This window comes from Cucurbita moschata, unplaced genomic scaffold, assembly GCF_002738365.1.
Source record: "Cucurbita moschata cultivar Rifu unplaced genomic scaffold, Cmos_1.0 Cmo_Scf00005, whole genome shotgun sequence".
NCBI classification, from domain to species: Eukaryota; Viridiplantae; Streptophyta; class Magnoliopsida; order Cucurbitales; family Cucurbitaceae; genus Cucurbita; species Cucurbita moschata.
The window spans coordinates 571,062-596,630 of record NW_019268521.1 but is presented as its reverse complement, the minus strand read 5'-3'; the positions used below and the strand labels follow the sequence as shown (position 1 = coordinate 596,630).

The 25,569-nt window shown below is 37.9% G+C and overlaps 4 protein-coding genes across 7 annotated transcripts; 3 read left to right on the top strand and 1 right to left on the bottom strand.

Annotated features, from left to right (window-relative positions):
- The first annotated feature begins 440 nt into the window (after nucleotides 1-440).
- On the top strand, nucleotides 441-4,998 carry LOC111442731 (stromal 70 kDa heat shock-related protein, chloroplastic-like). Its single transcript, XM_023080232.1, has 6 exons — nucleotides 441-1,117; nucleotides 2,832-3,084; nucleotides 3,164-3,243; nucleotides 3,327-3,469; nucleotides 3,553-3,651; nucleotides 3,732-4,998. The coding sequence occupies exons 1-6, from the start codon at nucleotides 641-643 to the stop codon at nucleotides 4,711-4,713; spliced, it is 2,034 nt and encodes a 677-aa protein (XP_022936000.1). The 5' UTR covers nucleotides 441-640; the 3' UTR covers nucleotides 4,714-4,998.
- A 2,692-nt stretch (nucleotides 4,999-7,690) lies between these two features.
- LOC111442734 (sm-like protein LSM4) lies at nucleotides 7,691-11,812 on the top strand. 4 transcript variants are annotated; one of them, XM_023080237.1, is made up of 10 exons: nucleotides 7,691-7,773; nucleotides 7,805-7,893; nucleotides 8,011-8,053; nucleotides 8,244-8,285; nucleotides 9,090-9,188; nucleotides 9,287-9,364; nucleotides 10,317-10,356; nucleotides 10,542-10,706; nucleotides 11,042-11,108; nucleotides 11,586-11,812. In XM_023080237.1, the coding sequence occupies exons 3-9, from the start codon at nucleotides 8,051-8,053 to the stop codon at nucleotides 11,062-11,064; spliced, it is 450 nt and encodes a 149-aa protein (XP_022936005.1). In that variant the 5' UTR covers nucleotides 7,691-7,773; nucleotides 7,805-7,893; nucleotides 8,011-8,050; the 3' UTR covers nucleotides 11,065-11,108; nucleotides 11,586-11,812. The 4 variants fall into 4 exon arrangements, with proteins under 4 accessions (XP_022936005.1, XP_022936006.1, XP_022936003.1 ...); XM_023080238.1 differs by having other exon boundaries at nucleotides 11,208-11,771; XM_023080235.1 differs by having other exon boundaries at nucleotides 11,042-11,771.
- A 1,638-nt stretch (nucleotides 11,813-13,450) lies between these two features.
- Nucleotides 13,451-16,787, top strand: LOC111442732 (F-box protein CPR30-like). Its single transcript, XM_023080233.1, has 2 exons — nucleotides 13,451-13,611; nucleotides 15,331-16,787. The coding sequence occupies exon 2, from the start codon at nucleotides 15,361-15,363 to the stop codon at nucleotides 16,579-16,581; it is 1,221 nt and encodes a 406-aa protein (XP_022936001.1). The 5' UTR covers nucleotides 13,451-13,611; nucleotides 15,331-15,360; the 3' UTR covers nucleotides 16,582-16,787.
- A 6,585-nt stretch (nucleotides 16,788-23,372) lies between these two features.
- On the bottom strand, nucleotides 23,373-24,960 carry LOC111442733. The gene has a single exon (XM_023080234.1). The coding sequence runs from the start codon at nucleotides 24,850-24,852 to the stop codon at nucleotides 23,668-23,670; it is 1,185 nt and encodes a 394-aa protein (XP_022936002.1). The 5' UTR covers nucleotides 24,853-24,960; the 3' UTR covers nucleotides 23,373-23,667.
- Between the last annotated feature and the right edge of the window lie 609 nt (nucleotides 24,961-25,569).

The window sequence follows — 25,569 nt, the reverse complement described above, 5'->3', positions numbered from 1 at the left end:
CCGTGCGACGTTATGATCTTGACATGCTCATGACAAACCTTAAGGGGAACTCATGCTCCATTTAGATTTTTTGCCCGTTTTCGTGGCTTCATCGAATCTTAGACGAGATTTTCCTTCATCGATTGAACATATCTCATGCATAATCCATGTTTGTTTGACCACAATGCTGCTCGTGCTTGCATGTTCGGTCATTTACTTCAGCTGACTTGCTTCTACGCTAGGCCAAGGTCGCTCATAATGCAACGTTGCATCTCATCATCGTCTTAGTTCCCATTGACCGACCCATGCATCGCTATTCGTACCATGTCTCAAGACAAGGATCTAAATTTTTTTTTTGAAGTTTTTATGAAATATTACTTTTAAAATTTAAATGTATTTTTGAAATAATATAAAAATAGTATATTTGAAATGATTCTTCCCGTTCCAAATCCGAAACTCTCTGGAACCCAACAGAAAAATCCCCAAATGGCCCTTCCAAATTCTTCTTCGAAACCCTTCGATTCTTCTCGAACACCCCAAGTTCTTCCCCATCGATCTCTCACATTCTCTTCCATTTCCCTCTATAATTTCCAACTTCTAGCCATTTTCTCGCAGATTCATTCTCCACAACTTCTTCTTCTTCCTCACAAATCACTCACCAATGGCTTTCAGTTCAGCAGTAGCATCGCAGCTCCACATTTTCCGAACCTCCAATCTCCGATTTCCGGATTCCAACAAATCCTGGAATCGGAGACGGCGACGTACTGCGCCCGCCGTAATCCGGTGCGAGAAGGTCGTTGGAATCGACCTAGGAACGACGAACTCGGCGGTCGCGGCGATGGAGGGAGGACAGCCGACGATCGTGACGAACGCGGAGGGACAGAGGACGACGCCGTCGGTTGTGGCGTACACGAAGACTGGCGATCGGCTTGTCGGTCAGTTGGCGAAGCGGCAGGCGGTGGTTAATCCGGAGAATACTTTCTTCTCCGTGAAGAGATTCATTGGAAGGAAGATGGCGGAGGTGGATGAGGAGGCTAAGCAAGTCTCTTACAAGGTTATCGCCGATGAGAATGGGAATGTGAAGCTCGATTGCCCTGCCGTCGGTAAGCAATTCGCCGCCGAGGAGATTTCCGCTCAGGTATTCTCCATTTCTCTCCTTAAAGCTGTTTGGAATCTGCAGATAATTTATTCGAATTTGGATTGAAATGTATTGAGTTCTTTGGATTAGAGATTGATAGAGATATATATTGATGAATGTTCACAGAATCTCTAAGGGTTATGTTGAGTACTGAGTTTTTTGTTTAATTTACATCTGGTCCTTCAAGGTTTCAAATATTATAATTTTATCCCTAATTTTGTTTCAATTTAGGCCTTGATACGAAGATTTGGTTAGGAATCACGTATCTACACAATGATATGATATTGTCTACTTTGAGCATAAGCTCTCATGGCTTTGCTTTGAGCTTCCCCAAAAGGCTTCGTACCAACAGAGATAGTATTCCTCTCTTGTAAATCAAGGTGGGACTCACTCCCAATAATCCTCAACAATCCTCTCCTCGAACAAAGTACACTATAAGCCTCCCTGACGCTTATGGAGCTCTCGAATAACCTCTCCTTAATTGAGGTTGACTCCTCTCTTTGGAGCTCGAGGCTCACAATTCTTTGTTCGATATTTGAGGATTCTATTGACATGACTAAGTTTAGGGCATGACTCTGATACCATGTTAGAAATCACGGATCTCCCCAATGGTACGATATTGTCGACTTTGAACATAAACTCTCATGGCTTTACTTTGGGTTGTTCTCCAAAAGGCCTCGTACCAACAGAGATAGTATTCATCACTTATAAACCAAAGTGGGACTCACCCCAATCATCTTCAATATTCCTCAACCATTTATACTCTGTTATTTATTTCATATCTCACTTTTTCAGGATATTATAGTTTTAGCCATCATTTTTTAGTTTTATTTCTGTTTGATTCTTAGATATCGAGATTTACATTTTTTATTATTTATTTTGCTTAATTTTAAAATATTATATTTTTAACCATAATTTTGACTTTTATTTCTATTTGATTTCTGGATATTAAGATTTATTATTATTTTAATTTACATTTGATCTCTAAATTATAAAAATGTTATATTTTTATTTATAATTTTTAATGTTATTTCTATTTAGTCCCTATTTTTACACTAATTTTTAATGTTATTTCTATTTAATCCCTATTTTTACACGTAATTTTTAATGTTATTTCTATTTAATCCCTATTTTTACTCATAATCTTTAATGTTATTTCTATTTAATATCCAGGTATCAAGATTTTCTCTTTTACTTTTATCATTTTATCATTTTACCTTTGGTTTTTAATTTAACTTACATTTGGTCTGTAAATTTAAAATATTATCTTTTTACCCATAATTTTGAGTTTATTTTTATTTGGCCCCTAGATCTCAAGATTTACCCTTTTTTTTCTTTCCATATTTTGGGTTTTAAATTTAATTTTCATTTGGTTGGTAAGTTTCAAAATATTACATTTTTACCCATAAATTTGGGTTTTATTTTCTATTGGTCTCTAGTTGTCAAAATTTACACTTTTATCTTTGATCTTTCACTAATTGCTTCCATTTGATATTTGTGTAAATGTCTATTAATTAATTTTAAAAAAATTAAATTACCTAAAATTAATTATAAAATAAACTATAACAGTAAAAATTTGGTATAGAGGTGTAAAATATCAAAATTTAGGAGATTTGATTAAGCTTTAATCTCTGCTGCTAATACCATTAACCGAATGTGATCGTTTCAATTTTGACTCTGTTACAGACTTATAGATCTGTTTTGGTTGGTATAGGTTTTAAGAAAGCTGGTGGATGATGCATCAAAGTTCTTGAATGATCAAGTAGGAAAAGCCGTAGTCACAGTCCCAGCATATTTCAATGATTCTCAAAGAACAGCGACGAAAGACGCCGGTCGCATTGCCGGTCTCGAAGTTCTTCGCATCATCAATGAACCAACTGCTGCTTCCCTTGCTTATGGCTTTGACAAGAAAACCAACGAGACCATTCTCGTTTTCGACCTCGGTGGTGGAACGTTTGATGTCTCAGGTATACCACAACTCTGCGTCGGTTGCGTCTTTCTCGATGTTCTTGACTGTTTGAATTGACAAATGTTGTTTCTCCTTAGTTCTTGAGGTTGGAGATGGCGTGTTTGAGGTTCTTTCTACTTCAGGTGATACCCATTTGGGTGGTGATGATTTTGACAAGGTTGGTTGCTCATTTTCCTTCATCTTCTCTGTGTTCCTTTATCTGCATAACAAAATGACATGTTTGCTTTGCTTTAAATTCAGAGGATTGTCGATTGGCTTGCCGAGAGCTTTAAGAGGGACGAAGGAATCGATCTTTTGGAAGACAAACAAGCGCTGCAACGTCTAACCGAAACGGCCGAGAAGGCAAAGATTGAGCTATCGTCTTTAACACAGACCAATATTAGGTACAACAACTGTGTCTCCCTTAGCCTCTTGATCGGTTGATCAATTTATTTATCGTGTTTTCTGAATAAGCCTCGTGTTTCAGTTTGCCATTTATCACTGCGACCAGAGACGGTCCGAAACATATCGATACTACACTTACTAGGGTGAAGTTTGAAGAGTTGTGTTCAGACTTGCTAGATAGGTAAGGTTTGCTTCCAATGGCCGAGTTCTATGTGCATGAATTTGAATTCATTTTCTTACTCTGGATGCTGTCTTTTTAAGGCTGCGATCGCCGGTGGAAACGGCTCTAAAGGACGCAAAGTTGTCGTTCAAAGACATAGATGAAGTCATCCTTGTCGGGGGCTCGACTCGTATCCCAGCAGTTCAAGAGCTTGTTAAGAAAATGACAGGGAAAGAACCGAACATGACAGTAAATCCCGATGAAGTGGTAGCGCTCGGGGCTGCAGTTCAGGCTGGTGTTTTAGCTGGAGATGTCAGTAACATAGTTCTCTTGGATGTCACACCGCTCTCTCTCGGTTTGGAAACTTTGGGCGGAGTAATGACCAAAATCATTCCGAGGAACACGACGTTACCAACATCCAAATCCGAGGTGTTTTCGACAGCAGCAGATGGACAAACAAGTGTTGAGATTAATGTATGTCAAGGCGAACGAGAGTTCGTTCGGGACAATAAGTCTCTCGGACGAATTCTCCTTGACGGTATCCCACCCGCACCCCGTGGCATTCCTCAGATCGAAGTGAAATTCGACATCGACGCTAACGGTATTCTCTCCGTCACCGCCATTGACAAGGGAACTGGGAAGAAGCAGGACATCACAATCACTGGCGCTAGTACTCTACCAAGTGACGAGGTGGATAGAATGGTTAAAGAAGCAGAGAAGTTCGCAAAGGAAGACAAAGAGAAGAGGGACGCCACAGACACAAAGAACCAAGCGGATTCTGCTGTGTACCAAACCGAAAAACAGCTAAAGGAACTCGGAGACAAAATTCCCCAATCCGTTCGAGAGACCGTTGAGGCTAAGCTCAACGTCCTTAAGGACGCCATCGCAAACGGGTCAACCGAAACGATCAAAAACTCCATGGCTGCACTGAATCAAGAAGTAATGCAGATGGGGCAGTCCCTCTACAGCCAAGGAGCAGCCTCTAGCGACGGGACTGCATCGGGAACTCAGTCCGCTTCGTCGAGATCAGCTGGAGAAACTGATGGCGATGTCATCGACGCAGATTTCGTGGATAGTGAGTGACTTCGTGCAGTAGATATAAGATGTAAGTATGAGTAGTTTGGGTTTATATCAATTTTGGTTTAGAATATATTGTGTGCATATCTAGTTTAGAGTTTAGATGATGTATAAATTTCGATTTCTACGCCATTGCCTGTCTTCGTGGTTCGTTGGACTTTAGATGGGGTTTTTCTTCGCCCGTCGAGTACAAGCTTGTTTGGCTACACACAATTTGTGTGCGCATGTTCAATACTCTAGTAGACTTTGCCTTTACACTAGGCTAAGTAATACGGTTTGATATTGCCTCTACTCTAGGACAAGATCTCTTATGTGCAACGTAACGTAGACCCTGTTTGTAACGACCCTAGATTGACCCTAGATTTTCTACTTAGTCGCTACTGTATATATGTCTTGTATATATGTCTTGCATGTCTCTTCTAAGACCTTCAAATAAAATAATTCAAATTTCAAGACTACCCTAAGCATGTATCATGACTTCCTAGATTGCGATTCCACCGTCCATGTCTTGCTTTTACTTGAAAAATAAGAGTAGCCTCGAGTATTTTAGCACGTAACTTGAGTGTTTTTAAGAAATATTCAGTAAGCAACTCCCGCAACCCCCTATTGGGGTTAAATGCAAACACATACTATTTATGAGTGGGACTTATCATAACGGTCTATTTTTCTACAACGACTATCTTAAATAGGCAATTGGATGTGTACATAATTTCCTACACACGGTCCACACATGCGAGTATGGACCCACAAGTCGGATTGCACACCTCATGAGCCACTTTTTGGTCGGGTGAGTATTCTCTGGTAGTTGTTGATGTCGAACACCCGTTAGGAATAGCAATCGTCATGGTAGCATTATGGTGAATATAATGATCGTTTCTCTGCCTCGTAGCGTACGCATCCGTATTATCATAAAAGGAGAAGAGGTATCTCACAATGCATGAACGGACAATAATGTATGAGGTCTCGACATTTTTCCATTTTCATTATCATATATTACAACCCTCTAGCGTTTTCTTTCGTATCATGTCATTTTATCATATCTTGCACGCATGTATAGGGGTTGTATTTCATGCCAATTTTCCATTTGCATGTTAATCATATCACATATCATTCATGTTGCACATATGTCATACCATAACATTATCATGCCTTCAGACGTAACAATTCACATCATAGACATATCATAACATATCATATATCATAACAGTCACGTCACATAACTCAAGCATTATCATAAACATATCAATTTATTAAATACATCATAATATTTTCGTATTATCGCATACACAAAATTTCATAACAATTTACCTATACGAACATATGACACGTGCAAAGCCATGCGCACATGTCATCATTCGGCATACAATTATAACAAAGCTAATGGTAGGGCCACTTACCTAGTTTGCCTTAGCCAGTGTTTTTCTTAAGTTTGAGTATGTTTGCTCCCCATTCCTCGAAATCGCTCCAAATGTTATTGGTTGCTATTTCTATTCAATAGTTCATCCCGTTGCATTTGTAACTCAATTTAACTTAAATCGAGAAATTTAACGTTACATTGAGATTCAGATCTCGCGGACGACGAGGGAATTTGACGTTATTGAAAGCACAGAGTACGAAAGACTTACCTCCTATGTGTACGTTGTCGTCAATCGTCGTTCTTGCAACGTGGTTTGTTTGTTCTTGGCGTCGAGTTTGTGGGTTTGGCCTCATCGGAAATTTACAAGTTATTTCTCTCTATCTTGTTCTCTCTCTGCGTTTCTTTCTTGCAGGTGATCAGGGTGCATGGTTGAGGTTTGTGGGACTATTGGCGTGTCGTGGAGTCAGGGAGGGCGTGTGGAGTATTCGTGTGTTATGTTATGTACGTTTTACGTTATGATAAATATAAAATGATAATGTACAAAAACTATATAATAAAATTTTAACTTATAATAAAATAATATAGTTCACTTCTTAAGTTAACGTGAAATTAGACATATTTATGAGGTGGGTGGAGACGAGAAGCCTTCTCCATTCTCATCTTCTTTTCTATTCTCTGTTAGTGTAAAAAAAAATTTCGAATAAAATTTTTTACTTCATAATTTCCCTTTTACAATATATTTTTTTTATTAAAATATATAAAAAAGAATATAATATAATGTATAATATAGTCTCGTTTCTCATCCAATTTATTTAACGAGGAGAAATCTCTCCCTATTCTTGTTTAAACACGAGAATACTCTACCTCTTTTTGGTTGTGTTTTCGTAGAAACTTAACCTCATGTTTAACGAGGAGAAATCTCTCCCTATTCCTGTTTAAACACGGGAACACTCAACCTCTTTTTGGTCGGGTTTTCATAGAATCTTAACCTCGGGTCTAACAAGGAGAAATCTCTCCCTATTCCTGTTTAAACACGGGAACACTCGACCTATTTTTGGTCGGGTTTTCATAGAATCTTAACCACGTATCTAACGAGGAGAAACCTCTCCCTATTTTTGTTTAAACACAGGAATACTCCACCTCTTTTTGGTCGGGTTTTCATAGAATCTTAACCTCGTGTCTAACGAGGAGAAACCTCTCCCTATTCCTGTTTAAACACATGAATACTCCACCTCTTTTTGGTCGGGTTTTCTTAGAATCTTAACCTCATGTCTAACGAGGAGAAATCTCTCCCTACTCCTGTTCAAACACGGGAATACTCCACCTCTTTTTGGTCATGTTTTGGTAGAATCTCAACCTCGTGTCTAACGAGGAGAAATCTCTCCATATTCCTGTTTAAACACAAGGATACTCTACCTCTTTTTGTTTAGGTTTTCGTAGAATCTTAACCTCGTGTCTAACGAGGAGAAATCTCTCCCTATTCCAATTTAAACACGGGAACACTCCACCTCTTTTTGATGTTCTCTAGAAATTTAATACTCTCCTAAAAGGTCGATCTTTGAAAAAATTAAAAATTTTAAAATGGGATTAAATTAAAAGAAAAAGAAACGAAACCCTAGAAACGAAACTCGAATTTTTTCATTATCGAACTGGTTCGGTTGTGTTTTCTTCTGAGATAGTAAAAATATTGTTGGCGGCATCATCAGAACAATTAGATTTCTTCGTCCTACCTGCCTAATGAGTCATTTCGACCGCTTTTGAATTCATTCGAAAAAAAATTCCTACTCTACTCAAGAACTTGTTTCTCTTTCGGATCGAGAGCTTCGAAGGTTAGTGACTCTCTTGATTTCATTAGTCTACGAATCAATGTTTCTTTTCATGAATCTGTTCATTCAAATGTATGATCATCTGGAAACTTGAAATTCTTTTGGTTTTTTTCCCGACAGATTGGTTTCCGCTTCTAGATTCTGCTTCGTGTCCTTAAAGATGGTATGTTTCCCTCGTGTTCTTATTTGGTCCTGTTGTTAAATTTTGCTGGTAGTGTAACCTAAGGGTGTGTTGATTCATTCAATGCCTTGGATTAATTGAACTATTTTGCTTCAAATTCGTCGTCGTTACTTGTTTCTTTGCTCTTTTCCCTTCTTGGGTACGCTCTAATCGATTTTTGTTTTTACTTCAGCTTCCCCTTTCTCTTCTAAAGACTGCTCAAGGGCATCCCATGGTAAGGGCTTCTCTCAAAATCTTCTGTAAATATATGGGTGAGCTTACGGTTAGGAATCACGGATCTCCACAATGGTATGATATTGTACACTTTGACCACTTTGAGCATAAGCTCTCATGGCCTTGCTTTCGGCTTCCCCAAAAGGCCTCGTACCAATGGAGATTACTTGATCATTCTCTAAATTAGCGAATGTGGGACTCCCTCCCAATAATCCTCAATAATCCTCCCCTGGAACAAAGTACACTATAGAGCCTCCCCTGAGGCCTATGGAGCCCCTCGAATAGCCTCCTCTTAATCGAGGCTCGTCCTTCTCTGGTGTCCTTCAACAAATTACACCCTTTGTTCGACACTTGAGTCACTTTTAACTACACCTTTGAGGCTCACAACTTCTTTGTTCGGCATTTGAGGATTTTATATTGTCTACTTTGAGCATGAACTCTCATGACTTTGCTTTGGGCTTCTCCAAAAGGCCTCATACCAATAGAGATGTATTCCTTACTTATGAACCCATGATAATTAGCCAATGTAGGACTCCCTCCCAATAATTCTAACCATTACAGGCAGCTAGACTAAGGTCAATTACAGGCAGCTAGACTAAGGTCAATAGATAGACTCGCATACGATTGTCAAGAAGCTTTCAACATTTGATATCCAGATAGTTTGTCATAAGGAATCTAATGGCTAAATGTTACTACGCCAATGCATGATGATTGTTAAGGGCTTGGTCTGAGCTATTGAACTTATATTTTAGGACTTTTTGTTATGAACTTGATTTAAGGATATATAATTTCTGTATTGCAACAGTTGGTGGAATTGAAAAATGGTGAGACTTACAATGGCCATTTGGTTAACTGCGATACATGGATGAACATTCATCTTCGGGAAGTCATCTGTACTTCTAAAGTATGCACGATGAACTTTTATCTTTTTCGTTTGTTTACATTTCTTTTTCTAGGAGTTTGAACTGATAATAACTTGGTTTTTCAATTATCAAATGTTAGGATGGTGACCGGTTTTGGCGAATGCCTGAATGTTATATTCGTGGTAATACAATCAAGTATTTGCGAGTTCCAGATGAGGTATTCATGCAAGTTGTTGCCGTTCTTAAGTGTCTACTTGTGACTTTTGATACGTGGACCTTATATATATGCTTGCATAACCGAAAACACTCTGTCTTCAAATTTAGTTCTTCTTTGTGAGATCCCACATTGGTTGGAGAGGCAAGCGAAGCATTCTTTATAAGGATGTGGAAACCTCTCCTTAGTAAACGCGTTTTAAAACCTTGAGGGGAAGCCCAGAAGGGAAAGCCCAAAGAGGACAATATTTGCTAGCGGTGGGCTTGGGTTGTTACAAATGGTATCAGAGCCAGACACCTGGCGGTACGCCATTAAGGACGTTGGACCTCGAAGATGGGTGGATTGTGAGATCCCACATCGATTTAAGAGAAGAATGAGTGCCAGCGAGGACGCTGGGCTCCGAAGTGGGTGGATTGTGAGATCCCAGATCGATTGGAGAGGGGAATAAGTGCCAGTGAGGATGCTGAGCTCCAAAGGGGGTGGATTGTGAGATCCCACATCGGTTGGAGAGGGGAACAAAACATTCTTTACAAGGACGTGGAAAGCTCTCCCTAGCAAACGCATTTTAAAACCTTGAGGGAAAGCCCAGAAAGGAAAGCCCAAAGAGGACAATGTCTGCTAGCGATGGGCTTGGACGGTTACATTCCTCCACTTCGGTCACATGCTTATCAGCCACATCTCATTTTGGTTTCTAGTTTCTAATTTTATTTCCACTCTTCTTTTACTTATCCTTTTACAACTTTGTTATCATCTTTAACTTGTTTATATGATTTTATCCATCCATATCTACCAAAAAAGTTACTTATTAAAACTGTTCTTTGTTTTCTAAGGGTAGAAGTTATCATTCCCTTCTTTTACTTGTCCTAACCAGCTTAGTAAATGCGTACTAAGTTCTCATACAAACTGTTGCAATGTTTCTTGCTCTCTGTTTCACTAATTTTGTATTGCTTCTCAGGTTATTGATAAAGTTCAGGAAGAAACCAAAAGCCGTACAGGTATGCTGTTATGCTTACATTTGATAATGTTTTCATGTAGTAAACTCTTGATTTTCCATACACAACAAATGAGTCGAATAAATGATGCCATTAAAGACTAAGATCGATTTCTCTTTTTCCCTTGGTTTTGCCTAATTCGAGCGTTAGTATCAAGGAAACTGATGCTTTTACATTGTTTTTTTCAGATAGGAAACCTCCAGGTGTAGGGCGTGGGAGAGGAAGAGGGCGTGAGGATGGTCCTGGTGGAAGACCATCTAAAGGAATGGGGCGAGGCTTCGATGACGGTGCTAAAGCTGCTTCTGGAGGCCGTGGAAAGGGTAGCTCCGGTGGAAAACTCGGTGCCAACAGAGGTAAATAAACTGAATTGTTATTATTTATCGAACACGAATTTGTTGTTTCAGTCCCCATTGGATAACAGTTTTGGTTCTTTTGTTCCCTGTAAAAACTATACCCATTATCTGTTCCATGTATTCTTCATTTAGTTTTTCACCTTGGGCCAATTTTTTAAAACAAAATACACGAGTTTTTAAAACCGTTAACGTTTTTTGATTTTCTAACATTTGGCTATGGTTTCGAGTTGACTGTGACAAAAAAACCATGTTATCAAATGGACTTTTTACTCTCTTATCGATGTCGGTGCCAGCATATTCACTAAATAATGCCATGTTCGTTTATTTTAATTTAGTTGGAGGCAGGGGCCGAGGGTGATCGGAGTGAAACGGGTAACAGATGAGATGGACTAACTACATTATGTAAGCCCTGCTCAGTTTTCTCGTCAGTGGCTATGTGTTTTCATTTTTATGCATTTTCTTTTCGTCTGCATTCTGAAGTGAATATTTATGTAATTTTCATGCCAGCCCTCTACCAAAGTTGTACACGACACGAACAGTTCAGTTTATTGGTTCGTAGTCTTGGGAATAGGTATATAGATAGTCTCGTGTTTTCGAGATGTTTTAGAGGGGTTGGGAGGCTATATGTGATCAATTTAGGTACACAGAATATTTGAAAAGGTATTATGATCAAATTCTAAACACCTGTTAAGTAGGTGTTTATGGTTGATATCATGAATGCTCAAAATCTAGGATTGATCAGTTCTGGGAGTATCATCATCAGATAATCAATGATATAGAGGTTCTGTTCATCTAAGATGCCTTGACTCTTATGAAATCTATCTGATATGTATGTCATTGTTAAGACACTTCTAACAATGCCAATGTGCCATACTCGAGGGTGATGATGCCGGTGGCTATGGGCGACTATGGCAAATGTATCGACTCGTGACTATCTAGTCTACGATGCCTCCATTGGTACCCTCCTAGAACCCACAAACTCTAGTGTGCCTATGTTCATGATACAATATGTAAGGATTTTTTTTGAGAATAGTATGAATCAATCACTGGTTACATTCGTTTGAATTGATTGGCTGATTTGGTTAAAACGAGTGAATGTATTTATTGAATGACTTTAGGAATGGTAGTTGTAACAGTCCAGGTGCACCGCTACTAGATATTGTCTCCTTTGGGTTTTCCCTTTCGAGTTTTCCTTCAAGGTTTTTAAAATGGATTTGCTAAGGAGATGTTTTCATGTCCTTGTAGAAAAATGTTTCGGTTCCCTCTCCGATTGATGTGAGATTTTATAGTAGTATTGTTTTTTTTGGTAGACTAATGATAATATCTTTGGCATAACTTGAGATTTTCTGTTTCATGGTCAAATGGTGGGGTTTTGCTCTTCTGACTTACTCATGTTTGGTTGCACTCGAGAAGAAGTCGATTCCGTTTTTGAATCTCTACCTCTACGACGATCGTCCATGGTAGTACAATTAAGTATTTGTAAGTTGGTTTTTAATTTCTTTCTTATGCTTGTGTTGCGAGTCTGTTTGACTTGAGCAAATATGGTCATAATAGAATTGAGGCATTGACTTTATATTCATTTGGAACGAAATATTCCTTATAAGAGTGTGGAAACATCTTCCTAGTAGACGCAATTTTAAATCTTGAGGGAAAGCCCGAAAAGGAAAACCTAAAGAGAACAATAAGACTTGAACCGTTACAAATAGTATCAGAGTTAGGTATCGGGCGATATGTCAGTAACGATGCTGGCTCCCAAGGAGTGTATTATAAGATCTTACGTTGATCGAAAAGGTGAATGAATGAAGCATTTAAGGGTGTCGAGACGAATCCATCCTTCAGCATCTTCCTTCATCATTTGCCATCATCTCCACCACATCCTCTCTTCATATTTAGCATTTTCTTTATAAATATAAAATAAATTAATAGTAAATAAAAATTATTCATTAATTTCTTCGTAATCAAATTCACCGATAATCGTGTTTGACAATACCATTCGAACAAAATTCATTTACAGTTACTTTTAAATGTTTCATTATTACTTTTAAACTCATGACCTCCGTTTATGAAAAGAAATATTAAAAAATATTTCATAAACTTTAAAAATTAGCATTAATATTAACTTCTTAAAAAAAAATTTATTAAACTAAATTAATAAAAATACTTTTAGGGTTACTTTCAAAAGAGCAAAAATATCTTTTAAATTTTAAAAATATATTTAAACTTTTTTTTAAAAAAATTAAAAACTATTTTACTATGAGCATCGTTTCAAAAATATTAGAGAACTTTCAAAAGTAACATAAAAAAAAAAAAAAGATAATCTATGGAGGTGTTGATAAACGGTTTCAGTCCATATATTAACAGTAAAAAATTTTAATGTACCTTTAAAGTTCCATGGTAAAAAAAGTTGAAGGGTATTTTTGATATAAAATATTAATCGTAAGCAACGGGGTAAGATTATTTTATAGATTTTTTAAAAAAATTTAAAAGTATTATTGAAACATTTGAAAGTTTATGATTATTTTTAAGACAAAGTACAAAGTTCAGAAATATATATATATATATATAAATAATTAAATTTTCGAACAAACTATACCGATAATATATATGCGACGAACAAATATTACATTAAAAATCGAATATAATAAAATCTTATGTGAAAAATAGATTTGAAAAAAATGTGAAAATTTAAGGATTGATTTAAATTCAAAACCTAAAGCCATTAATTTGTAGATATTTTGGAAATGGGAAGCACGCGAAACAACTCCGTCACTGCAAGTCAATTCCTAAACATTACAATATTCTATCGCTTCATCACATCTTCCACGAATCCAACCTCATTCTTCTCACTCGATCGTCGCCATCCGAGCCTCTCCCCGTCGCCTCTGTTCTTCTATTCAAGTTTCAGGTCAATATACTCTCGTTTCTTTTGCTGGATTCTTGTTGTTGTTGTTCTTGCTGCTTTTCCGTTTTGTTGATCTTTGAATTTGTTTCGTCCGACTGTGGAATTTGTTCTACTTTTTGCATTTTCTTTTTGGTGGCTTCTTTGTTGTGTGTGATCGGAGGTAGATTCTGAGATTAATTGTTTCTTTTGTGTTTCAATTCCCTGTGCTTGTGTTGTTCTTGAGAAAATGTTTTGTGATGGCTCCGAAATTTACTGTAATTTGTAGAAGTTTTGATTCTCTCTTTGCTGTTTAGAACTAAGTGGACTTGAGATGAGTAAGTTGAGGCTCAATGTGTAACTTTCCTGTTCAGTGATAGTTAAATTAGCACCATACTCAAATGGACAGATTATGGTGTTTCAATTGTTTCTGTGTTTCAATTCCCTGTCCTTGTGTTGTTCTTGAGAAAATGTTTTGTGATGGCTCCGAAATTTACTGTGATTTGTAGCAGTTTTGATTCTCTCTTTGTTGTTTAGAACTAAGTGGACTGGAGATGAGTAAGTCAAGGCTCAATGTGTGACTTTCCTGTTCAGTGATAGTTAAATTAGCACCATACTCAAATGGACAGATTATGGTGCTTTTGGTTTTTGTACTTATTTTTAGCTTAAGACTCAACTCGTGACTATTGATACTAATTTATGAGCAAAAAAATGATATCAAAGTGGTTCGGGTCTAGGATCCTACTTTGATACTATTATTGAACTAAAAAGCTTAGACCGATAGGTTAGGTTATATTTGATCTTTTGTAACCGTGCAAGAACTAGCGTTTGTTGAAGAAGCTATAGAGTCGATTACATATTTCTAATTAATTAGCAAAAAAAATGATATTAAAGTGGTTTGGACCTTGGACCCTACTTTGACACTGATATTGAACTCAAAAGCTTATACCGATAGGTTATGGTATTTTAGTCTTTTGTAACCGTGCAAGAACTAACGTTTATTGAACAAGCTATAGAGTCGATTACATGTTTCTAATTAATCAGCAAAACAATGATATTAAAGTGGTTTGGGCCTAGGACCCTACTTTGATACAGTTGTTGAACTCAAAAGCTTATACCTATAGGTTATGGTATAGTTAATCTTTTGTAACCGTGCAAGAACCAACGGTTATTAGAGAAGCTATAGAGTCGATTACATGTTTCTAATTAATGAGCAAAAAAAATTGATACTGAAGTGGTTCAAACCTAGGACCCTACTTTGATACCGTTATTGAGCTCATAAGCTTATACCGATAGGTTATGGTATATTTAATCTTTTGTAACCGTGCAAGAACCAGCGTTTATTGAAGAAGCTATAGAGTCGATTACATGTTTCAAATTCCTTGTTCTTTTAGAAGATTACATGTTTCTAATTCATGAGCAAAAAAATGATATTAAAGTGGTTCAGACCTAGGATCCTACTTTGACACCGTTGTTGAACTCAAAAGCTTATACCAGTAGGTTATGGTATATTTAATCTTTTGTAACCGTGCAAGAACTAGCATTTATTAAAGAAGCTATAGAGTCGATTACATGCTTCAAATTCCTTGTTCATGGTGTATAAATTACACAGATAGAAAAGTTTTTTTTTTTTTCGAAGATCAGAGTCTTAAGATAATTAATTCCAAATTGCCAGTTTCGAGTTTATATTCTTGTTTACAAGAACCAGAGAACTCAAAAATCAGTTCATCTTTCCATTGTTCTCAGGCCACATTTGTCCGGTGAGCAGTATTAGGTATGATAGAGGAGCCCTCTTGTAAAAGAACTGCAAGTATGTCAAGATCAGCTAAAGAAAGTGAATTGTTTAGAACTGTGGAAGAGAAAAGGAAGCAACAAGAGTCTCTTATTCCTTATGTTCATGAAGATTGTGTCTCAAACATCCTCATCAGGCTCCCACTTGATTCACTTCATAAGTCAATGTTTGTTTGTAAGCACTGGTTTAATGTCATATGCAGCCCCATATTCGTTGAAACCCATCTCCGTCGTTCTGAGTCGGTTTTGATCTTCACGACACAGACTCATTACAACGAAGTTTTCCCACATTCTGGAAAATCAAACACCCTGTCAATTGAATCAAAGTTTATGCAGTCTGATGAATCTCTCTCTCTATTCCATAACTTGGATCCCACCTCAAAGACGTTCATTCACTTTTTGGAATTTAAAGATGGACTTAGCAACGTAGGAGAGTATAGCTTAAGTTGCTTTGGAAGGATTCGAGCTACGTGCAGCGGTTTGATATTGCTCGATAACAAGTTGAAGAAAGGGGGACTAATAATTACTAATCCAGTGACTAGGAAGCTGACTTCTATTCCTCCTGGAACTTTGAATTCACCACATGATGAATCTTATGGATTTGCATACGACGATGTTTTAGGCCAATACAAAGTCGTTCACTTGTTTCGTGACGAATTGATGTATATTAGTTGCGAGATCTTTATAATTGGGACTAAAAAGTGGAGAGCTGTTGATGGACCTTCTTTTGGTCTCTTTGGTTGGCTTGGATTTAGACCTGTTGAAGCCATAGGAGCTCTACATTGGATCCCACAAGTTAATCACAGCGATTGTATTGTATCGTTGGAAATCGAGACCGAAAAGTTTCAAACAATACCGCTTCCAAATAGTTGCAATATGTATGATGGAATTGTTGAAATTGGTTCTTCTCTAAGCTTTGTCACTCATCAGGAGACCCACACAGACATTTGGATCTTGAAGGGCTTGTCTGGGGAAGTATGGATAAAGCAACATAGTATCAATATAGGTTGCAGAATGGATATGATTCCTCTTTTAAGTTTTAGAATAAGAGGAGACCTCGTTTTCAGATCAAAAGATGGTTTGTTTTACATCTACGACTTTGAATTGCGATCGATTACTAAAGTTAAGAATCAAAACCGACTCGGTGTGTCGTCAGGTTGCCTTTTCCCCCATGTCAACAGCATGGTCTCTTGGAGTAGCAATTAGAAATTTCAGGTCAGTTTGTATTGAAGATGCATCTTAGGAAATATAGTCACTTATTGTATAATCTGATTAAGCATATATGCTACTTTATGGTTATTTGTGTATATATGTACTGCCTCAACATTGTAGGTTCTGTGTATGAGCTGAGTTTAAGACTATTTTTTCTAATCACCGGTTAACCGGTTTGTTGTAACGACTCTCTATAAATATATATATTTGAGTTAAAAATAAGGTTGTCATTGCATGCCTGACATATTTATTATGTGCGAAAAAATTTATTTAGGAACTTTAATGTTCGTAAAATCTATTTCAATTAAAAGTAAACATCAATGAAATAATGGAAACGAAATAACAATAAGTTCAAAGTAACATAAATATCTTGATCTAAACTTATGAGCTACTACCCTAACTTCGATTCCATGATCTTTATAGCAACGTCGGCATTCATACATGGTATCTTACCTTTACTTGAAAAGTAGTAGTATTTAAATATTTAGTAAGTAGCTCCATTGCTGCGGTCGGAAAATGCAAACACAAGCAATAATAGTGTGACCAATTTTTTAAAAAAACATCATGGCATGGTCTTGGGGTCTACTTTCTAGTTTAGGCATGGTTGGATGTGTTGTACTTCATGGACCCACCAGACTGGCTCGTATACATACCTCTGGATCTAGCTCGTTGGGCTAGCTCAGGCTCACGCTGTCAGGCGTCGCGGAGGGAAAGGGCCTACATAATATCATGAAGAACATAGATGTCGTAAGGTATGTGTCCGTACTTAAATATAAGGGAGAAGTATTCCGATGCACATGTCATACAAAATTCATGAGGTCCCAGCACATTAAAACATGACATATATTCATAAAGCTAGCCGTACGTCCGTTCTTTTCTTGACATAGAGTTCCTATGAGACATACATACTTGACACTAGTGGGTGCAGACATAATTTAAGGCATTTTAGCCCTAGTGGGTGCAGACATAATTTTGGTAATCGGTCATACACCTCCTATCTAACATAACAAGTAAAATAGGTTTGGAACAGACATGCAGTCATGGACAACACGTCATAGACAACTTTAACTTCTGACTAACACATACTGCTACAATATCTTTCTACTTTGCAAGTCTAGCATTTCTTTAGCTCCAATCCGTACCGTTTGGGTTGAGTTATAAACTTATTTAGATAGATGAGTTCATATAAATGAAATTTTATGAATTTAGTTGATTACGAATTCTCCTAAAATTAGATTGGGTTGAACCGAACTACCCTAAGTTATCATTATTTACTTTCTAACTCTTAAATATAATTTTTTAACTATGTGAAATATAATTTTTCAAAATATACATTGAAGTTAAGTGACAAATCTTAACTAAATGTTTGAAAATAAATAAACAAATATTTTAAACTATCTTCTTTCATTAAAAAAAGTTGAATAAATAACCCGAACAACTTGAACCATTTCTTTCACGCTGGCCTAAGTAAGTCTTTTAGTAAGTTTAACTGTGTATATATATCTATATCTATATATATCTTCGATGTTGTCATTTCAAAGTATTTGCTTCAATTGCAGTTTCAACTATCAAAAAGCTAAGTTGGCTTGACGAGCCCATACGTGAAGAAAGAAAACCAATAAAACAACAATTATTTCTTCAGTTATGTTACGTAGTATGAATGCGTACACCATGATACTATGCACAGTCCTTTCTTTTATATTGGTTTTTGGCAGCATGAGTTTATGCTAGCCTAGAGTTAGGTCCAAGGAATATGTATACAAGTACACCTAGTGAGTTCATGCACCATATATATATAGAAGTATTATGCATCTAATCCTACCGGAAGAAAAAGTAAAGCCCAATTACGTTGCATGTGTTTGCATTTTCTGACTCCAACATTGGAGTTACTTACGAAATATTTTTACATACTCATCCTACGTCTATTTTTTTTTTTTTTTCTAGATATAAGAAAGGGCTCCATGTACAAATGACGACATTATCTAGGAGACCATGGATCCATGTACAAATGACGACATTATCTAGGAGACCATGGAATAAAGTCTTATGTCTATCAGCATTTGCATCATAGTTCCATTGTTAGGTGGTAGCATTGTCTTTAAACTTTGATAGGGAAGGGTATGTTTTCATTATTATCTCATTTTTACCATTTTTGCAAGTTCATAAAAACGCCTTACCTTAAAAGAAAAAGTAAGGTTGTTACACTTCAAGTTATGGGTAATCCTCAAATTTCGTCAAACAAAGTGCACCGTTATGGTCAACTTAATACTTGGATGGATTCTCAATCACGTAAAAATTGTTATTCATAGCTTATTGCATCGACAAAAATAAAAAAAAAAAAACAAACAATTTGTTATTGAAATCCACATGCTCAAGTTATGTCATTGTGACTAATGTCATACAAATGCTAGAGTCGTGGGCTACGTCATTCCTGTTCTATATGTGCAATATGGTGCTTCACGGTCATTGGAGTTGATATGTGAGGAAAGAAGAACGGACGACAACATGACTTGTTTTATATTTCTTTAATGTAAGTTTGCTTTAACCTTTAATTTTGTCGATTCCAATTCTTCTATTCTTCTCCTACGTGAATGAAACGTTCATTTGAAAAGCCATAGGAAAGAAAAATATCAAATGTAACAAGAGGGAGATGTAAGGGACTAGGAAGCTGGCCAAGCTGCACTTGAATCTCGAGATTATAAAGACAAGCTCGAGACTAGTAAATGGCAGGAAAGACCATTTTGGTTGACGATAATCGGGAGAGGAAGACGATGCCGATAATGGAGAAGCTGAAGAAGAAAATGTCGAGCCGAGAGCATCTCCTATGGATAGAATATGTAGCACAAACACTGCCAGAACAGACCCAGAAGCTGAAGGGCTGTGAGATGGAAATATGAAGTAGTCTGTTAAAAAATAGCAAGAAAAACTACTGGGGATGGGAGAAAATGGTAATGGAGAAATAAATGTCGCTGAAGGAACATCACAAAAGAAATGACAAAACACAATCACAAGCTTCTATTGATCTAGGGGCACTTTTAGATGGAGAACTTTCACACCCAAATCAAACGACTCGACCCTAACCCGAGAAGCAGGAAACGTATAAAAAGATTCTGGAATTGAATGAGCTCAAAATCAGTAAAGACCCTAGAGATAAAGTGTAACAGCCCAAGTCCAAGCCCACCACTAACAGATTTTGTCCTATTTGGGATTTCCCTTTCAGGTTTCCCCACGAGGTTTTAAAACGCGTCTATTAAAGAGAAGTTTCCACATCCGTACGAAGAATGCTTTCGTTTCCCTCTCCAACCGATGTGAGATCTCACAATCCATCCCCCCCGGGCCCAGCGTCCTCGCTAGCACTCATTCCCTTCTCCGATCAATGTGGGACCCTCCAATTCACCCCCTTTCGGGGCCTAGCATCCTTGCTAGCACACTACGTCATGTCCACCCCCCTTTGGGGCTTAGCCTCCTCGCTAGCACATCGCCCGATGTCGGGGTCTAATACTATTTGTAACGGCCCAAACCCACCACGAACAGATATTTGAGTCTTCCCTCTGGGGCTTCCCCTTAAGACTTTAAAATGTGTCTACTAGGGAAAGGGTTCCACACTCTTACAAAGAATAGTTTGTTCCCATCTCCAACCGACGTGAGATCTCACATAAAATAAGTCCATATTTGCACGGTCCTGCACATCAGCATGAAGAAAAAGGAGTTTGCTTCCAAACAAAAGATGAAATTAAAAAAGCAAGAGAATAATACAAAAGAGCACATGAAGATTCCGCAAGGAGGCAAAAGAAGAGAAAAGAACAAGATTCAAAATAGTTTAAAATGCATACTCCAATAATCATTGCAGGGTCAGCCTCTTATCTCCCCCTTATAATTATTGTGTTTAACTTGATGAAAAGTAAAAGATGAGAGACTAAAATGCTGAAGCAGCAGACAATTCCTAGATCAAAATATGAAAACGCTATCATAATAATGTAAATGGGCAGTTAGTTTGCTGTTAACATCACCAATTGGTGGAATCTTCAAATGGTTAGTACGCTCTACAGCCTATCGTCAAACTGCATTAAATACAGATTTAAAAACAGAGAAGTGAGTTGGCAAAGAAAAGACAATCAAGAACTTTTGACATTAAAAGCCTGCAACTAACGACAGCTAAACAATTATAATGAGAGGGACGACACAGCTATTTAAGGTTTTCCAACTTTTATGGTACCCCAAGGCTATGCAAAATATGAATTATTGATATTGATCGTACAACCAGCTGCTATGTCATTCAGTTGAATGAAGACTAGATCAGTCAGGGGCAGTCCAATCGAAGTAATTCGAAACTCCGGGTGGAAAAGGTTGAGGCAGTAAAGTTATGACCAAGTCTCTCAAATTGGCCATGAATCATAAAGGTTCTGAAATAGAATTACTAATCTATACTCTCAAGCGGCAAACAGGGTATGAATCATAAAGGTTCTGAAATAGAATTATTAACAAACTATGTTGAAGAAGAAATGTTGAATGTACAAGCAGCGTTCATTTCTTACGGAAATAATAATTCAAGACTCCAAATTCTCAAATTGCGAATCAGATGCCAAAATGTAATCTAAAATCTAAAGGTCACTCAGCCGATATTGTTTTCTTTAGACTTTCCATTTCGGATTTTCCCTCAAAGTTTTTAAAATGTGTCTGCTAAGAAGAGATTTCCACACCCTTATAAAAAATGTTTCATTGCCCTCTCAAACTGATGTGGGATCTCACAATCCACCCCCCCTTCAGGGCCCAATGTCCTCGCTGGCACTCGTTCCCTTCTCCAATCGATGTGGGATCCTCTAATCCACCCCTCACCCCTTCAAGGCCCAGCATCCTTGCTAGCACACCGCCTCGTGTCCACCCCCTTCAGGGTTCAGCCTTCTCGCTGACACATCGCTTGATGTCTAGGTCTGATACCACTTGTAACGACTCAAGCCCACCACTAGCAGATATTGTTCTCTTTGGATTTTCCCTAAAAAATTTTAAAATGTGTTTACTAGAGAGAGGTTTCTACCCCTTATAGATAATGTTTCATTCTCCTACCCAACCGACGTGGATCTCACATGTTCTAAGACCTTGAATAACAAAGGACCATTGGTCAAGGAAATATAAAATGAGAAAAACGTAAACAACCCGCACAAGTTAACCTGATGTTGAAACACAAGAAGATAACAGAAAATTCAACATTAAAATAAAGACTGGGAGAGATTAAGTGTCCTGGGAGGCTATGGTAATGTCAAAGCATTTATTGGAGAAAGAAAAATCAACAAACTATCCCTGCTATTAGTCTGACACAAGTACAGCCCCCTATTCCTAAATAAATGTCAAAATGTGGTCAAACGCACATTTTTCTAAGTCAACAAAAAGGAGCTTGACCAAAAAATAAAATATTGGGTAAATTATATGCTGCCATTGCCAGTTCCAAGTTGCAAAAAAGAATTCAAACCGTTCTGGATGACCTTGCAATGGTCAGAATACATGAACAGCGTGGACTTTTTACGAAGCAAGTCCATAGTCAAAATGGCAAATTTAATGATAAAATAAACAGAAGGACCAACTCAGTAGCATGTCTATTGATCAAGCAAGTAATACTTTCGCAGCAAAAAAGGGTGAGGGACAAAATTCATAGAAAATTTACCGTCAGAAAACTCCTTTCAATGGTTGTAGAGATGGGGAATAAAACTGAAGAGCTTCAATTTTCCAGCAGCAAGGCACCGAATTCGACTCAAAGCACAGGGCGCTCTCTTCTTCTGCTTACACAAATATTGTTTTAGTTTTCACATGGTATGAATCCAGAGACTGAGGTAAATCTTGTACTTTCCCTTATCCTTCCTCACAACCACATGTCAGAGACACCCACTTCCTCGAACCAAGATGGTAATAGCCCAAGCCTACTGCTAGCTCCCCTCAAGGTTTTTAAAACGCGTCTGTTAGGAACAAGTTTCCACATTCTCATAAAAAATGTTTTTTTCTCCTCCCCAACCGACGTGGGATCTCACAAGTCACTCCCTTCAAGGCCCAGCGTCTTCGCTGGTACTCGTTCTCTTCCCTTCTCCAATCGGGGCCCAGCATCCTTGTTGTCACACTGTCTCGTGTCCACTCTCTTCGGGGTTCAGCCTCCTCATTGGCACATTGCCTGGTGTCTGGCTTCGATACCATTTGTAACAGCCCAACCTCACTCTCTGCAGATATTGTCCTCTTTGGATTTTTCCTTTCGGACTTCCCCTCAAGGTTTTTAAAACACGTCTACTAAGGAGAGGTTTCCACATCCTTATAAAGAATGTTTCGTTCTCCTCCCCAACCAACGTGGGATCTCACACAAATTTCTTGTTATGAACTCACCAATTCCCTACATACATGGCCCCAAATGTAATTCCTATGTTTTTATCCTTCCTCCAAGAAATGAAGAACTAAAAGTAAGACAATGATACTTTTTGAAAGAAATGTACTGCGAGGGGGGAGACAGAGACAGTGTGTGTGTAGCCTCCCAATTGTCAGTTCGCAGAAGCAGGGAAATTCAGCGTACAATTTTGAACGGATTCCCTGCAAAATGGAAGAATGGGAAAGAGTTTTACATAAAATGTAATCCATAAGTCAAACGAAATGCGCAGCAAAAGGAACTCATTATATATGCAGAGCATTTAGAAATCATATCCTAACATTGGACGACCCATCTGGTTTTTCTTAATCAATCAAACAATCATTGCAGAGGACGTCAAATCTGTATTTTAATAGCATCAAGATCCAAAGAGAATAACGCAGAATTTATCAAAAGATATTCCTACCCCAACACAAATTGTTTGTATTTACCATGCTATAAATATCACAGAGAACAGCTACATCAACGAAGATGTAACACAGACAGAAAATTAATGGTACAAGCTTGAGGAATGTGAGAGTCCATTCCGTATCTAATTTCACTGTGGACTACACACTGATTCTACAAAGAAATTTCTCTTACCCTTTCGTTTATTTCACTCGTCCATTGTTCAAACTTCTCACAACTCTGGAAGCCAACTATGAAGATGTTTTGTAATCTGTGCAACAATCTGATATTTTCTATTCATGGTTATTTCCTCGTCCTAAAAAATCAAGCCCTTCCGTTCTTGAGCGTACAATTCGATGGAACACCTCTCTGATCTGCCGTTCCAGAGGATCCAAACCAATCTTCAAAGTTTCACAAATTTGAGATAGCTCCTGCATTCTTTGCCTCACCTCTTCTTCCTTATCATTCGTCAAGGGGAACTGTGCTGTATCAGCCAATTCATTCATAATATGCGCAAATTTATCGATCTGATGAATTTCCTTCAACAACCCACAAGCATTTCTTCTTTCCCGCCTTCTCGATTCTTCCAAAATCCGATCGTGAAGTGAAAGCATTGGCGCCGCCCATGCGAACTGCCGGGGCAACGAAAAATGAACATTTAAGCCACGGTCCTGGCAAGGAATCGCCGCTACCAGAGTCCACGTTACAAACAGCAATACCATGTTCATTGTAAAAACAGGGACTGCCAGGCCATTGGTAGCCATAGTCTCATTCGCCCTCGGTGCAGTCAAATTGCTCCCAATGGCCTGAAGCTGCCTAGCGGCCGACCACGAACGCGAAACGCTCCATGAAAGCGAACGGAAATGCCCCAAGAATCTGTTGTCTCTGGTACCATTACTGCGTCCAAAAGAACGGTTTCTCTGTGCAATAGCCGGAGAATTGGCATCATTTTCATCGAGCATTGCAATCGCCAAGTCTATCAAAGCCTTCTTGGCACGGCGAAATTGGCCTTCACCAAGAGTCTTCTTGTGACTAGAATCATCCAAAGCACTAAGCACAATCTCCAACAACTTCTGCCACTGCCTCAGCTGGTCAATCCCCTCTCTAATCACATTACAAACATCAAGCGCCTTCACGCTCCGCTCCAAGTAATCCGAAACCATCCTATCCATCGGCAGTCTACACATTTCCGCCTTCCGAGCAAACAAAATGATTTTAAATTCCTCCTGACAACAAATAAAAGCATCCAAAACCTTCCTAATCCACGAGAGCGACAAAATCTCCTCAGAAGAAACCGACGACAAATCCTGAAACCGTTGAGTGACCTGCTTCTGGAAGAAATCGAGATCGGAAACGAAGGAGACGCCATCATGAGCGCTGCTCTCCATGGAATGAACTTGATCACGGCGGAGACTGAAGATCGAACGGCCAATGTTGGTAAACGGCAACGAAGAACTCTGAAAATCAGTAGCAGGCATCCTTACATCAACAAGAAGAGCTCAAAATTGAATCAAAATCAGAGAAACTGAATCAGATTGTGAGAATTTTGAATTTGAGAGCATGGAATGAACGAAGTTGAGAGAGAAAATGGGAGTTGAATGATGAACCCTAACGGAGGCAGAGGTATTTATTGGGAGAAACAACGGACCGCGTATGTACGGTTGTTGGAATTTCGACAGTGGAAATGTCCAAAAGGTCCAAAAAAATAAAACGCCCAAATTTAAAATTAAAAAAAAAAAACGTATATTTATTTTCTATATTTTATATTAATATTAAATTACAAGTTGTGCACTTCAAGCATAAGGTCTCATTGCTTTGCTTTGGGCTTCCCCAAAACGTCTAGTACCAATGTAGATGTATTTATTTACTTATAAACCCCTGATCATTCCCTAAATTAACCAATGTAGGACTTACTTCCAACAATCCTCAACACCTCGTCGAAAGGTTGACAAATCCAAAAGGCTGGGCAAAAAATAGAAACGAGGTTTAAGTTTCCCTTAAGACTTGTCATGAGCGTGTCGAGATTATGACGGCTCACCGTTCAAAATGAGGTACATATATCAGATAACTTGTTTAGTGTCTAAGAGATACCGACTTTAAAATTAAATAACAAAATTTATAATTTAATCGAAACTAAATTGATTGAGTGAGTGAAATTTTAAGATTGGTTCGTGCATACATCTAATGAATACACG